Below are 11,262 nucleotides of genomic sequence, written 5' to 3'. Positions count from 1 at the left end.
TTTGGCTGATGGAGACTCTGGGTCAATGAGCGGAAGGAAAGAAAACTAGATCTTATAGCTTCCAGAGATGCTGAGTGAGCCCCACTGAAGTATCATTTCTCCATTTCCAGATTTTATGTATTGCAATTGCTTCTTCCTGTCTTCTGGATAATAACCTTCTTCTCTGCCCTTCCAAGACACTCAGCACGGTACTACCACCAGAAATTTCTATTATTTTTTTTTTGTCTTTGCATGAATCTCTTAAGGTCAATTACTGCTCTGTGGTGCTGAGCAGCAAGCACAAGTTCTGTGTTTTTACAGTCCTAAACATGTGGCTTAATCTCCACTTCTGTCTTCTACTAAATTTTCCTAACCCCTTCACTGCCCGTGATTCTGCCCTCTGCTTGAAGACCCCTCTATTTCTTTCCCCAGCTTTGGATTTTTTATTTCCAAAGACAGACTTGAAAGGACTCTAAAGATCTGCCACACCATCTCCAATGCTCTTTTTTTACTCTGACTTTTTTTTTTTTTAAACTCTCTCTGACCAACTGATGAAGATATTCTCTGGAAGTTCTACTCTGGAAAAGATGAGTAATAGAGTGGGAACAACTCAAGGCATTCAGGACTGGACAAAGCATGAAGGAAGGGAATGGAATGGAATAGTGCTGTTAGAAGGGACCTACAAAGCTACTTTGAGCCAATGCTCAGCAGATGTCACTGCAGGGAGCAGCTGAAACCCATCTGAGGCACTAATTTGGATATTTATCCAGCTACCAATTGCCATGACGTTTTTCAAAACAGAATTAGCCAGCGTGTTGCAGGTGACTAGGGAAGGAAGAGGGTGTATGTGGCATTATGTCAGCTTTGTTTGTTTAGTGAAACTGGGCTTGAAAAAGGCCACCAAAATCCAGCTGATCCAAGTATGCTGGGAAGAACTAGTAAAATCTGCCTCACTTTCTGCACTTGTACTGCTATCTAGTGGCTTCCTGCAGGCAGAGAAGGAGAGGTAGAGTGCTATCCCTTCAGCTCGTTAGCCTTGTAAGGGCTAATAGGCTGCCAGTTTGCGTGCAGCTGGATAATCTCTTAATGGGTGAACAGGTTCCAAGTGCCACCTGTACTTCTCTGGGGCTTGTTTTGAAATACCTATTCCAAGATCCACTGACATGAGTGGAAATAATGAAAAAGCAGAGAGAGCTTCTGCCTGTATGTATTATATTGGTTATCTACAGTGAAGTTTTTGCTTTGCACAATCTTTGCAGTCTGTTTACAGAGTAACCAGTCAGCAGCAGAAAGGAAACTTTATTTAAAGTTATGGTTATCAAACAGTCTATAACTTTATTTTGCATAAAAAATTTCTTATATAAGAATTAGCTTGAATTTGTCTGTAATACTAAGGAAAAAAATTCCTTATGAGCAAGCAGCTTTCATGATTAGCAGTCCTCAGGCTCCTTAAAAGCATGAGTGGTTGGAATTCAATGATTTTGGAAACTCCACACTTTTTGTCTAACTGAATCCCAGTAGAGATGACTTATAAAGTCAAAGTTGCAGGAACCAGAAATTGTTAAGAAAGTTTTCTGAGATCTATTTCAGAGATCAGGTGAGACTTCCTCCAGCTCTGGTCATGGGCTAGAGCCCACAGACGCGACATGTGCTCAGCTAGACAGAAGGAGAACAACATCTGCAGTGGGGACAGTAATTCTTGTTTGGTAGTTTTTTCTAATAGTCCAACAACAAAACTCTAAAACTAATAGATCCATTCAAGTTTCAGTACTTTCTTACACAAGGCAGCACATGACATGAAGACAGATAATGGCAGAGTTGCCTTTCCTGCCCAGTGGGGTTGGTAATCACCTAATACTTGTGCTCCCACACTGAGTTCTTTAGTTAACCATGAATTCACCTCTGCACTTCGAACCTTTTCGGTTCAAAATACATCCCAGCTTGCCAATTTCCATCTCTTCCTTCCTGAGCAGGATGAGGAGATTTTCCCCACTCTGTGAGCCTCTGCAAGCACGCTCACCTGCAATATCCCACCTTAGCCAGGCTCTCCAGGACTGCAGGGGAAAGTCCTCCCAGCTCTACCAGCTGGGGGATGGAGGGAGGGGTAACTGCTCCACTGACCTCAGCTCCCCACAAAAGCACAACCAGACTGTGGCCAAAAGTGTCTCAGCTGTTAACATAAATACCTCCTGATTTTATTATTGTTCCTTTACACCCCAATGGCTAACACAGCTTTGTTCTTTGCATGGCTCCCTTGAAAATGGTCTTAACGATAGGAGTTTGCTGTGAGTCAGCTATCCTTCCGTGTGGCAGCAACATCTGCTTTGGGTATTCCACACTGCTCCCTGGGATGAGCTTCAGGGTGAAATTTGAACTGGTCAGTATTTGGTTGAGAGCTGGTGTCTCTCTCCTGCCTGTACCACTTTTCTGTGCTTTCAGGAAGTCCTCAGCATCTGTTTCAAAATGTGTTCTTAAGAACAGTCATAGAAAATTGTCCTTCCAGTGAATGCTGATCTGAGTGGGTTGCTTCTGCATAAACGCTGCATGAAGAGTTGATTCATCCCCACAGGGCTCCCTCCATCTCTCAAATAAGCCAAAGCTTAGTGTTACAGAGAATAAAAGTCTAAATGGGGAGCAATACAGGAAAGGTAGTAGGCCACAGTTACCATTTATCAGCTAAAAGCCATCAAATAAATTCAGCACAAATTAGAGTTGTTTGGAACCTACGGAAGTGCAAAAGCAGAACTAAATTTCAGCTAAGATTTTGTGTAATGTCCCTAACTTCTCCATAAATTAAGAGAAAAAAAGAATTTTTAAATTGATTTTGCAGAGTAGTTACATTTTGTCTAGTTGCTTTAGAGGCCTGGAGGTGAGACTTTCCACCCTGAGAATTCTCAGGGCATATACAAGCCTGAGGAGAAAGCCACAGCAAGTGACATATTTTGCAGAGGAAAACGCACTTAGTGATGGTTCCCTGAAAAAAAGCAGTGAATACTCCATAGGCTCCAAGGAGCCATGAGGGGATGAACTTCTCCAGCTTATACTGGGGGTAGGCAGGAATTAGTACATTGCACAACTGAGCTGTTACCAGGAGTGAGCATACCCAGCTTTAACAAAAATTCAATGAAATGTATTTTGTATGGCATATATAATGCCATAGTCATGGCAACTACAAGATTACTCCTCCCCTCAGATGTCACAGATCATTTTGTAGCTGGCATATACAATAAAAAAAGACAAATTTCAAAAATATGTGGGTTGTTTTCCTTTTGTGAATGAGTAGCCATCCCAGCACCTCCTATTTTTCCAGAAAGGAAGAGAGAATTTGAAGCAGATAGTATCTGGTAAATTTATTTATTGTTTCTGGAAATTTCCATTCAAGCAACTAGGATTCCTGTCTCTGGAACAGGATGATAAAGGTTTTAATTAGAATTGTAGCTTTTATTTACTTTATTAGTATGATGTGAATGATGCTTCAGAAGCCCAGTCCCATTTAGCTGCAGAGCAGAGGGAGCAGCTAACATTTTGCAAAATTTTTAATGTCCCAGTGATGACAAAGGCGCACATGCATCCAGTCCTTAGTGTATTGTATAAATGTTTTCCTCTGCATGGATCTCAACTTCCAGGGCACTTTGGTTCTCTGCACGTTTTGGTTTCCAAAATGCAACAGAGCTGCACAAAAGTGAAAACAATGCTGTTAAACAACAGACAATAAAGAGACAAAAGACCAGATAGTTAAATCAACCACCTCACTGGAAAAAATGTGAAATATGCAAAAACACTTACTTAAATGTGACTAATGATGAATCATTTTTCCATTTATGAGAACCCATACTTGAAGTTTGCCTACTCCCTAATGCAATGAATTGGCAGTTACATTCATTTTTGTTTATTAACTAATGATGAATAGCAGGATTTATTAATTTGTTTTGCAATGTTTTGCATTAACTTGAGATTAAAAAAGAAAACAAATTTAATGCATGTACAGTGAGCATGCATCTAGGAGGAGTCACAATTACTTCCTTCTGGGACCTAGTTTGTCCTATTAGCTAAAGCAGAAACAGAATACTTACCTTGCAAAGTTATTCATCTTCTTCATATTATGTAAATATCCTAAAGATCATGCAGAATGAAGAGAAAGAAAAGCAAATAAAGTTCTTTAAACCATCAGGAACAAGTAAAGTAGCAGGTTCAGTGAGGAAAACAAAATGCAAGAAACTAAATTAGGGAACTTTAAGCAGAGGCTTTCAGTGGAGGAAATCCCCACAATTTCCATGAGGTCAAATTCATATGGATTGGCCTAACCAAGAGTCTCCAAGGAGAACATCTGGCACATGGAAGAAAATTGGATATAGTTCCATGAAACCAGTGCATCTTCCTTCGTCACTGGGAAGGACTGGGACAAGGTAGCAGCTGAGGGATGGGTAGTACCCATGAGGAAACGAGCAGGGAAGGGGATGTGGGATTGTATTGCACATCTCCTCATCAGACCCCAGGTCAGCTGGTAGCTGTGGTGTCTGAGATGGTGAGACCATGCTGGTAGCTGCCCCAGGCACTGGGCAGGAGACCCAGGCAGGCAGCTGCAGCACAGCCATGCAGAGACATCAGCTTGTCCCCGTGACACAGAAGGGATATATGGCATTTCTCATGGCTGTGATTTGACATACCCAGCCCATTGGTGAATAACCACCTCCAAGAAGTACTTACGTCTACTGAGCAACAGACCCAATACAAGGACGACTAGAAATACCACGCATACTCCAGCAATGATATAAACTGCCCCTTCTGAATGCTGCTGACTATGAACTGGTATGGACTCGTTCTGTCAAACAAAACAGATTAGGATCAGTGGGACTAAGAGCAAAAAGCCCATACACGACCCAGAGGCAATTTGTGTATTTTGCAGCCCTGCAGTAAAAACACACTTGAGAGCAAGAGCCTAATTTGAGATAGAGGACTAGTTTCAAGCATCCACAATGCAACAGTTGTGTGAACCATCCTGTTAAATATGTTTCTTAAGACTGCCAAAGTATCTGAAGTTATGGCCAAACCCATTTCTTCAGGTTCAGTACTATTTGGTGAATATTTTTATTTAAACTTCTGATTAAAATATCTCCTGGTACGTTCCCCACACACACACACATACACCTCCTTTTTTTTTTTTTTTTTTTTGTCAGCTTATTCAGCAGCTATTCAAAGCTTTATCCTTGTAAGTAAACATGCCTTCACCTTGTGCTGGACTTCACTTAGGCAAAACTTCTCTCTGACACCAGCCATTAGGTATCTAGCCTCTAAAAAAGGTTTCCCCTTAAAAGCTGGGGAGATGTTGAAAGGCAGTGTGGTCCCTGACTTTCTGCACATGCAGCAATATGAATGCCCACAGTACATACTATAGTACATAATATCAGGCCTTCCCAAAGGCTGTCTTTTCCTGACAAAATTTGGGTGATGCTATTGCCTGTTAACATGCAGCATGGGCTGGAAGACTCAGCAGGCAGACAGGGCTGCCTATTTGAAACCCACCCCGTGGGCAATGCAGGTGTATTCCTGTGCTGTCAGGTAGCCCAATTTTGACTCTCCCCTATATCCTCCATACCTGCAGGCTTGAGGTTACTTCTAAGTAGTCTGAGGTGCTCAAGTAAGGACCAGAGGCCTGAAAGGCAATGTAGATGTTGCTAAATATCTTCCCACCGTAGTAGGAAGGAAATACTTTATGCAAGCAAAGCGTTTTTCCCCCTTTAATAATGACCACATAAGTATTCTTTAGTAAGCAGTAAATGTGCAGACTACAAAAAATATATTATTTTGCAATCAAAATAAAGCACTACAAGTGAACTGCATGGCTAACCGCTTAATCTCAATATGCTATAGCACAACAGAAATTCTTACAGTCTGAGGAGTTTCTGAAGCAGAAACTGATGGCCACGTTTCAGCAGTAAAGGATGCTTCACTGGCACTCCCAGGAGCTGAGCAAAAGCAAGACAAACCAACACATCACTGTCACAGAAAGCTGTTCTGCCTAGACAGAGAGGAATTCATACTGCTGACCTGGGACTATCAAACCTAAGTACATCTTTCAGGAGTCTTGGATCTGCATATCATAAAGAAGTTTGTGCCTTCAGAAGGTAGCACAAACCTCCTGATACTGAAGCCTCTACTGCCTATTTCAGAGCTTTGAGTTCCTTCCAGGAAATGCTGCTATCTCAACAAAGAGCCTAGAAAGTTGGAGTTACCAAGGTGGGCTTTGGTTTTCATAGCCCAGAAGAGGCAGTGGATGCCTAATGCAAAATTAGATTATCTGATCAAAATCGATTAACACCAGCTCAGGGCCTTGAAGGAATAAGTGGTGTGGGGCTGCAGAAAGCAAGTGACACTTTCGAAATCCCAGATCACAGCTATGCGAGAAACAGCCTGACTGAAGTGTGATATGTTTCCATAATGACATGCAGCAGATTTTGAGGTAATTTCCCAGAGTAGTTTTCAATATTTAAAACAGAGCTATGAATGGCTGTCTTCCACATATCTCAGTTTCTCCGTGCTGTCTGATGATATAGACCCTCCTGAAAACAAGAGCTCCTGTTCAATTTATGACAACCCCAGGTGGTTCCTGACGTTTCAAATGGTTAACCTTATCCTAGAAGCTTTATTCTGAAGAGTGCAGTATTGTCTGCTTCACTGTCCTCTTTTTTGAGGGAGATGCTGGAATATTCCTACATCAGAGGAACAAGGCCATCTGCCTTTTCAAATCTCCCTCTGCACAAATGTGCACATATTAACTTGTATTCTTAAAGCACACAAAAATTGTTCCTTGTTTTCCAACAGCTAAGATGTCACATGGTTAAGAAAACCCGTGAGCAGTAAGACTGGAAGACAGATTATTTGCAACTAGAATAAAAAAGGTCTGAGAAAGTTTTCACTTCTTCTTCCAAAAAGGAAATGCAGCTGTTGTCACATTTGAGTGTTGCTTAACTAAAAATAAAAATATTGAGATTAAGGGATAAATACAAAGAGGATCCCTGATTTTTTTTTTTTTTCCAAAATCCTAAGAATAAGCTATTATTAGACTATGAACTCTCCCACATATACTGAAAATTAAAGTTGGCTTTTACAGACTGAAAAGGATACAGCTTAGTGGGTATATGACAGAAGTATACAAACTTACAAGTGGAACAAAGAATCAGGGTAAGGAATAGTCATTCCAACACAATGAAGGGTCTCACCTGAGACTATTAAATATACATGTACTACAGAGGATACATCCGGCCTCTGAGACACGTTAGAGCTGGGTTAAACGATACTTTGGTGATGTATCATAAAATTCCTGCCCTGTTTCTACAATCCGCCTTGATAATTTACAGGTAATGGAGATGGGATCCTGAATTAGCCGAATAACACAGCTCTATGTTATATTACATTGAGCAACAAATAATTTGTTTAAATAGTGAGCACAAATGCAACTCCTAAAACCTTGGATTTCATTGTTGATGGGATGTGTTTTCAGATGACAAGGTGAAAACAGTATTTTTTACTTTTTTATGTATATAACATACATTAATATATGATTATATGTGATGTTTTATAATATAATATTATATATTTTATTTTTATTATTAATTTCTTATACCACATGCTGAAAAAACAGCCACAATGAAAACAACACTTGCTGCAGCAATGTATCATCTACTTCAGCCTAAAAACTGGAAACAAAGTTCCTCTCACATGTACAGGTTCCTTCTGCTGGGCCTTCTATAAAATGCCAGGTAGAATTTACAAGCCAAGTTCTGATCTCAAATTCTGTGGTAAAGTTTAGTAAATTTTAGCCAAGACATTTCTATCAACTTGTTTCTTTCTTAAGATCTCCATTTGCAATAGAGCTTATATACGCTATTGAGATTAATATTTGGAAAAATGTTACCTGAGGTCTGTGTAGAGGTGTAAGTGTGAGGGCTTGCAGTAGAGATCCTAGCTGATGTGGTAAAATAAGATAAAATAAATAAAATAAAATAGCAAAAAGCCAATACACATTATAATTAATTTAGTGTGCATTCATGCAGTGAAAAAGAGAAAACGTTTCTGTAAAAAGTGTGCTAGCACCAGCTACACATGTACACCTGTGAGCCACTTACTCCATATATTAGCATGCTTTTTATAAGTAGAGAAAAACTAGATTCAAAGGAGGAATCGACTTTAGAAAACCTTGTTTATATACATTTGTGTCCCTGGGCTTTACTCCAGAATCTAGCAAAAAAGGATGGAGCACTGTCTTCTATGAACACCACCCTTTCTCTGGAATTCTACAAATAGTGCTTCTAAGAAAACTCAGTAGCACTGCACACCATGAGACAAAGCACCATGTTTGTTTTACTTTTTTTTTTTTTTTTTTTTTGACTGCACTGGGATTACAACATTATGAAAGACAGCTTAATTTAAACAGCACTCGTGGCAGTTCTGCCAGTCATCCAATGGATGACCACAAAAATCATTTCCACCACAAGCCTCAAAATCCAGACTTTACCAAAATAGTACTCGCGCAGGAAAGCTCATCCACACTCACCTTTCTTGATCACAACCTGAAGATTTGTTAGCTGATCATTGAACAATCCCGGGATCTCCACGCGGCAGCAGTAGGTCCCGCTGTCTTCTTGCTTGGCGTTTGTGATAGTGAGAGACACGTCGCCCTCATGGAGCTTCCCCATCAGCACGTACTTGCTGTGGTACTGATATGTCACCTTCCAGCCGTCTGTCCAGACAAGAGGCTGGGAGCATTTGGAAGCAGGGCAGGGGCCACGACCCCAGCACATCGATGTGGTGCCGCTTTTCTCATTAACTGTGTAAAAGCAGGGCACAGTGATGTTGTGTCCAACCTCTCCTGTCACAAGTAGTTCTGACACCACGGGGCCTACAGGCAAAAGCACAAAATGTAGTCATTGAGCAGAGTGTGTGCAAGAGGAATTTTCTAATACATCTTGTGTGATAAATGAATCCATCCTGACAACAACACCAGGCATTGCTGGATTAGGTTTTTAACAAAAAGATGTGAAACCCAGAGGGACTGCTGCATGGTGAGGAATAACGTTCTGGCCAGTGCTTTTGTTCAGAATGTGTCTGTAGCCAGAGGAACAAGAAAAGTGTTTTCTGCAGTCTCTGTTGGCAGGCAGAAAGGTGAAGCCAGTACAGAGTTTGGATCTGCACAGCTCTGTGGCTTCTCTTTAGCTGTGTCCAGTTCGACAGTTCTTTATTTTTCCCTTAGTTCAGATTTAATCCAAGCCAGACATAGGGGAACAGAAAGACATTGACTTTCATTAAAACTACTGTAGGAAACACTTTCTCCCTTTCAATGAAAGGTCACTGATTGGCAGGTTTTATCAGAATTACAGCTGTTTCCTTTCTTTCCCTGATAACAGATTTGGCCAGTTCCTATCAGATTTTTCAGAGCTTTGCTCTTTTTACACTAGTTTATTTTTTCCCCTCATTCTTAACAAGTTTCTAGCTTGTTCAGTTCCCATTAGAGGCCATTTTGGGGTTTCCAGAAAGCTATTTCACACTATTCAAGTCAAAAGACAGAGATACAGCAAGCCATAGCCCATTCGTCACAGCGAGATTATTTCTTTTGCTGTATTTAAACCACTTTGGTCAGTATTCCATTTCAGAGAGTTTTAATAAAAGTTCTGTTAAGTGCCAGCCAAAATCACATGTGCTCTGGTGATCCAGACTGTCATAGCCATCCTGTAACTGCTTTCTTTTAACAGGTCACACAGGAGGGCTCCTGAGATGTACATTCAGCCTTGAAGTATAAGGAAAATTTACTACTACATTTTCCTTATCAAGTCCATTAGCATTGAATCAACTGTGTACATTGATCTACCCACAATAGTATTTCAGGGATAGAATTCACTTCAGCAAATATAGAAGTAGTTAATATTTTAACAACTAACTATCTGTATTAAAAGTCTAACCCTATATATTGCTGGGAAGGAAGGGCTCTCCCCTAGGCAGGTCAGCCAACGTATGCCGGTGGATCCCAAGCACCCTATGGCTTGACTACAATTGTTCCTTGTGAACAAGCTGTCTTACCCAGCTCATCTCAGTCATTTTTCTCTAAACTAATCTATTATAAATAAGTCTCATGCAAAAACTTTGCCACAATAACATATTAGAAACTAATATCTGGAAATAATGTAGTTCATTTAATATAAAAAGTAATCTCTAAATTAATCTAATCATAAAAGGCTTTAGAAAGAACTAGACGAAACAATGTCCATAATATCCCTTTTTTATCTGTTGAGCATATCCTACTACCAAATTTTTAATGTCCATCTGCCTATATTAGGACCTTTCTGCAACCTGTTTTCACTGCTAGTGACTTTAACAATATTTTCCTAGAGGGGTGGTTGTTTCTCAGAAGAAGAAAAAAAGGAAAAATCACAGATTTGTCTCAATACGATTTCATATTGTCTGAAAACCACTAGAAGCTGCAGCTGACCTCTTCCTTGTCTACCTAAGCGTTCACATTCACAAAGCCTGTTGAAGTGAAACATCCATTTTACATCTTTTCTAAAACGATTTTAAGATCTCTGCTAGTCTTAGAACATTGTTATCTAAAAAAAAGAAAAACAAAAGATCATTCACAGTAAGACTAGCAGACAGCACAAGAGGCAGTGTCTTTAAAGTCACCATAGCTCCAACACGATTGTTTTAAAAAGAACTTCAGAAGAGTATTGAGCCACTGCGATGAAGTTATATTTTATTGCAAAACTGCAGTTTCTGTGCCAAGCAAGCCTCAGAAGCATTGCTGCATGTTACCTCCATCCGCTCCCGGCTATTTTTTAGGCCCGCTTAGTTACCTGTAAGCAAGGTCAGAAGAATCCAGTTCAGGAAGAAGTGAGGAGACATTGTGGCTGAAGATGAGGGACACTCGTGCTCACTCTTTGTGCACCTACATTCAAGAAAGCCTGTCTTTTTCATAAACTTCTGGTTTTACTTCTCAGTATTAGCACGTCAGCTTCAAACAGGATGATGCCCTTTAGTCTGATCAGGATTGCCTTTCCTGTGGTTAGTGTTAGTCTCTAATGTTGCTGTTGGTGATACACGCAGCTGAATGCTTGCTGACTGTGGTTTGACTAATAGGCTAAAATACTTAGCAGTACTTCAAAAATATACTTCTGTTTTTTTTTGTTTTGTTTTTTCTTCACAAATCTGCGCAATTATAGTCAGTGAAACTGTTGTCAGCTCCACCAAGCCGAGAGCTAACAATAATACAATGCTCCGTATTGCTTCCCATAC

At 40.3% G+C, this 11,262-nt stretch overlaps 1 protein-coding gene across 2 annotated transcripts; it reads right to left on the bottom strand.

Annotated features, from left to right (window-relative positions):
• Positions 1-3,329: 3,329 nt before the first annotated feature.
• On the bottom strand, positions 3,330-10,973 carry LOC116494835 (hepatitis A virus cellular receptor 1 homolog). Of its 2 annotated transcripts, XM_032196938.1 has the most exons (8): positions 10,824-10,973; positions 8,534-8,878; positions 7,895-7,945; positions 5,869-5,945; positions 5,576-5,632; positions 4,687-4,801; positions 4,053-4,092; positions 3,330-3,651 (listed from the first exon to the last, which is right to left on the bottom strand). In XM_032196938.1, the coding sequence occupies exons 1-8, from the start codon at positions 10,942-10,944 to the stop codon at positions 3,558-3,560; spliced, it is 900 nt and encodes a 299-aa protein (XP_032052829.1). In that variant the 5' UTR covers positions 10,945-10,973; the 3' UTR covers positions 3,330-3,557. The 2 variants fall into 2 exon arrangements, with proteins under 2 accessions (XP_032052829.1, XP_032052830.1); XM_032196939.1 differs by lacking the exon at positions 7,895-7,945.
• Between the last annotated feature and the right edge of the window lie 289 nt (positions 10,974-11,262).

Source organism: Aythya fuligula, chromosome 14, assembly GCF_009819795.1.
Source record: "Aythya fuligula isolate bAytFul2 chromosome 14, bAytFul2.pri, whole genome shotgun sequence".
NCBI classification, from domain to species: Eukaryota; Metazoa; Chordata; class Aves; order Anseriformes; family Anatidae; genus Aythya; species Aythya fuligula.
Note: the sequence above shows the minus strand (reverse complement) of the source record. Positions and strands in the feature narration are given on the sequence as shown.

Coding starts and splice junctions, on each gene's coding strand:
- LOC116494835 (XM_032196938.1), bottom strand. CDS start 10,944: ATGAAAAAGACAGGCTTTCTTGAATGTAGGTGCACAAAGAGTGAGCAC. Junction 5,946..7,894: donor CACCTCTACACAGACCTCAG/GTAACATTTTTC, acceptor GCTTTTGCTCAG/CTCCTGGGAGTGCCAGTGAA. Junction 4,093..4,686: donor GGGTCTGTTGCTCAGTAGAC/GTAAGTACTTCT, acceptor CATGATCTTTAG/GATATTTACATAATATGAAG.